At 42.5% G+C, this 4,405-nt stretch overlaps 1 protein-coding gene across 1 annotated transcript in view; it reads right to left on the bottom strand.

Moving 5' to 3' along the window:
* The window catches only part of SLC26A5 (solute carrier family 26 member 5), a 40,030-nt gene that overhangs the window by 13,780 nt on the left and 21,845 nt on the right, over positions 1-4,405 (bottom strand). Inside the window, 2 exon segments of the mRNA XM_003782609.1 lie at positions 3,947-4,053; positions 4,220-4,315. Coding sequence (XP_003782657.1) covers positions 3,947-4,053; positions 4,220-4,315 — 203 coding nt within the window.

Below are 4,405 nucleotides of genomic sequence, written 5' to 3'. Positions count from 1 at the left end.
TTGAGCATGTGCTATTACCTTATATGATGTAATGAGCAGCTTATTACCACTATCGTGTGGCTGAAAAATTGAAGCTCAGTGGAGTTAGGTGAGTTGTTCAAGGTCAGAGAGCTGGGATTCAACTCAAGGACTTTGATTTGACATTCCACGGTTGCTACTATACCCTGGTGCTTCTTAGCATAAAGGCAAAAGTGCTTTGCAAATTAGAATACATAACATGAACATTAGCTGTTCTGGGTAGATTCCCTCTGCAAATATTCAGAGAATGTGTATGTGCCTGGTATCTGGGAACAAACTTCAAGGCTACAAACAAGATGTTCACAGTCTACTGACATCTGTGGGTAATCCCCATCCCAATGACTAATACTGTAGATGTTGGAATGAGGTTCTCAGCTGAGTTCTCAATTACAAGAAAACCTCTGAGAAACTCAAAGTGCTGCCTGTGTGTTGCAATCTAGGGCCACTGGGGAGGAGGAGGAAGGGGCAGGCACACAGATGACACAGTTACACAACTAACTGTGATGGACACATGCAAAATGCGAGAGGAAGACCAGAGCATTGTGGAGGACACAGGGGAGTTGAGGGCCTTTGGCTGGGCAAGATGGGTCCAAGGGTGAGGATTCAACAGGCAGAGGAGAAATGGGTCTTCCTGATCACTTGGAGTGCCCATTTCTGCAAGTCTAAATGCTATTGATTCCAGTAAAGGCCAAGCTCTGTTACATCCCTGTTGACACTGACAGCTAGCAAGTCTTTTCAATGAACTCTTAAAGGGTCTTATTTGGGTGTCTCTTATGCTTGATATCACACTGTACCTTGCTTATAGCTAATGAAGCACTTATAACTGTGTATCTTAAGTTTTTGACAATGGATTACAGAATGCTGATTAAGAGTCAGCTTCTGAATTCCAAAAAAACTCATATATGAGTCATTGTCCCACCACTTACTGTCATCTTAGGTAAGTTACCCAATCACTCAAGGCCTCAGTTTCCACCTCTATGAAATGGGGATGCCAATAGTCATTGGATGAAATGACATAAAGCATTGATCTTGTATAGAGCCAGGTACGTAAGTAATTATAATAATTAAGTGCCATGATTACATCATTACCATTATTTTTATTTTTTGGAGATAGAGTCTCACTCTGTTGTCCAGGCTAGAGTGCCATGGCCTCAGCCTAGCTCATAGCAACCTTAGACTCCTGGGTTGAAGCAATCCCTTTGCCTCAGCCTGCTGAGTAGCTGGGACTATAGGTGGCCAACCACAACCCCTGGCTAATTTTTCTATTTTTAGTAGAGATGGGATCTCACTCTTGCTCAGGCTGGTCTTGAACTCCTGAGCTCAATGATCTTCCTACCTTGGCCTCCCAGAGTGCTAGGACATTACCATTATTGACATAATCATTAATGCATGTCTGTCATCCTCAAGTGAATATACTCTCTATGAAGGGAGGGGCCGTGTCATATTGAGTGCAGTATCCCTAGAGTTTAGCATCTTTCGGGGAACATAATAACATTATCATCTAGTCAATGAAGATTATAATCATTTCAGTATGTTTTGTAACACTGAACAAACTCCTTGGGGAGTTCGTCACACCTGTAGCACCTTTGATGCCCACATGGAGGAGACTGTCAGGAATCGTTTGCTGAATGCAATAGTTGTTTCTCAACTATGCGTGCTCTGAGTGTTTGGAGCAACAGGCCAAAGCCAATGCACCACTCCTCAGAGCCTGAAAAGTGTGTCCTAATTGCAGAAAAGGAAGCCAGCTGAAAATAAACAAGTGTCCCGACTGCTGGCTCTATACCTACAAGGACCTTTAAAATCACCAGCAAAGGACTGAACATCTACTTGAGCCCTCTATCTCAGAGCTTTAGTGAACATTATCCTTTAAAAATATCTATATCCTTTAACAAGCCACAGTGTAGAATTTTTGTGATTTTTGTTGTTTTTTTGGATTGGATATTATGATTTCTTATCACAAATTTTAAAGTTGGGCAAGTTTTTTTTTTGTTGTTGTTGTTTTTGAGACAGAGTCTTACTTTGCAGCCCTTGGTAGAGAGTGCTGTGGCGACATAGCTCACAGCAACTTCAAACTCTTGGGCTCAAGTGATTCTCTTGCCTCAGCCTCCCAAGTAGCTGGGACTATAGGTGCCCTCCACAACACCTGGATATTTTGTTTTTAAAGACAAGGTTTTGCTGTGAGATCAGGCAATCCACTCACCTCGGTTTCCCAGAGTGCTAGGATCACAGGCCTGAGCCACCACTCCCAGCCAAGGAAACATTTTTTTAAAAATGCTGTACTTCTCTTTATCCCTCAAATAATGTTTTTCATAAAAATGGGAAAAAACTTTATTTAGATAGTAATGAGCAACAGGGTTAGAATTTGTAGTTTTATTTTTAACCTGAGTATGGAATCCTATGTGTTCTTAATTTCACATTTTCCTCATTTTGTAGATAAAGGGCTAACATCCTCATCCAGTGGCCTTTCAACACATCACAGAAAAAACTTTAGGAACCATTATATGATTTGCAACTATAGGCAAACCAGACTAATCTCATTTTCATTCGTCTTTGCATTAAAAAAGGAGGGCACTATTACGGATTGAGCGGGTAGAATGTATCAGACACTGAACTAGTCTTTGTGTGCCTTATTTTCATTTAAATCTTACTGTAAGGTCCTTTTTGAGGCACCAAGTATTAGTCCCATTTTACAGATGCAAAAACCAAGCCCTGAGAGGTTATGTTAAATCATTGAATTTAGGAAGGTGCAGCTGGGACTTGAACCAGGATTGCCTGACTCTAAAGTCCAGGCCATTGGGCCAGGCATAGTAGCTCATACCTATAATCTTAGCATTCTGGGAAATCAAGGTAGGAGGATCACTTGAGCTTAGGAGTTCAAGATCAACCTGAGTAAGAGTGAGACCCTATCTCTACTAAAAATAGAAAAATTAGCTGGGCATTGTGGTGGGTGCCTGTAGTCCCAGCTACTTGGGAGGTTGAGACAGGAAGATCACTTAAACCCAGGAGTTTGAGGTTGTTGTGAGCTATACTGAGGCCATGGCACTCTAGGCCTGGGCAACAAAGTGAGACTGTATTTCTAAATAAATGAATAAATAAATAAAGAAGTAAGTCTAGGCTGTTGCTATGACATAACATTTCCTTTTTATTTTCATGGTGATTTCTTCATTATTAATGTTTTAAGACAGAGTCTCATTGTGTCACCCCAGGTAGAGTGCAGTGGTGTCATTATAGCTCATAGCAAACTCAAACTCCTGGGCTCAGGCGACCATGCTGCCTCTGTCAAGTAGCTGGGACTACAGGCACACATGACCACATCTAGCTAATTTAAAATAATTTTTGTAGAGACGGAGGTCTCCCTCTTATTCAAGCTAGTCTTGGAGTCCTGGTCTCAAGTGATCCTTTTGTCTCAGCCACCAAAGTGCTAGAATTATAGGCATGAGCCATCACACCTGGCCAATAGCAGTGTTTTAAAGATTATTTTATACTTTCCCTAGTGGGCTCAGCTAAGCAGAGAAGCCAGGGGATAATGGTTCAGGGTGGAAGAAGGGACAACTGGAGAAGTGCCTATAGTCACAGTGTTGAGTCTGCTTCATGTCACTGAAAGTCATGTCAGCACCTGGTGCCAAAGCAAGCTGTAAGAACAAGGTTCAGTCAGAGGAGGGTGAGTAAATGCGTGTGGTACAGGTGGCGGATGGCTCCGACAGTGATGGAAATCATGCTCTTTTCATTTGGCAGCATTTTAGAGAATATTTTATTGGGATTTTGTTTATTTAGTCAACAGGCTATGTGAACGTTACAGCTTCCTTTCATGCTGAGTAGAAATAAACAAAGGGCTCCACTTCCACCACTCTGAGCTTTGGTCTATACTTAAGGTCAACATTGTCATCTCAGCCAGAACACCCACGCCCATTCCAGTCTGGGCACTCACCTCTGTGTTCTGTAAATCACAGTCAGCAGAGCGATGATCACAGCAGTAATCAAACCATAGTCCAATCCCAGGAACAAGGAGGACACAAACGTGGTCAGCCAGATGGTCTAAAGCAAAACAGAAAGTTTATGGAGAATTGTGTTAAAAATTCCATAAGAATTAAACATGCACACACACGACTTTCACCTTCTCTTTCTCACATTTTCCCACATACTAGCACTAACCAGGCTTGCTGCTATGACCCATAAACCTAATCATCACTTTGTTACTTACCAGCTCTATTTTGCTGGTTCTCCAGAAAAAGGGGAGATCTGAGAACTGCATAAACATTCCCTTCAGGTTGACGATCACAATGGCGGACAGCACAGCCTGAAACAGAGCACATCCCCACATGCCTCTCCTGTCCACAGGGCACATCCCCGCATGCCTCTCCTGTCCACAGGGCACATCCCCGCATGC

This window comes from Otolemur garnettii, unplaced genomic scaffold (genome assembly GCF_000181295.1).
Source record: "Otolemur garnettii isolate 467f Iridium unplaced genomic scaffold, OtoGar3 scaffold00005, whole genome shotgun sequence".
NCBI classification, from domain to species: Eukaryota; Metazoa; Chordata; class Mammalia; order Primates; family Galagidae; genus Otolemur; species Otolemur garnettii.
The sequence above is the reverse complement of the archived record's forward strand: the minus strand, read 5'-3'. Positions and strand labels throughout refer to the sequence as shown.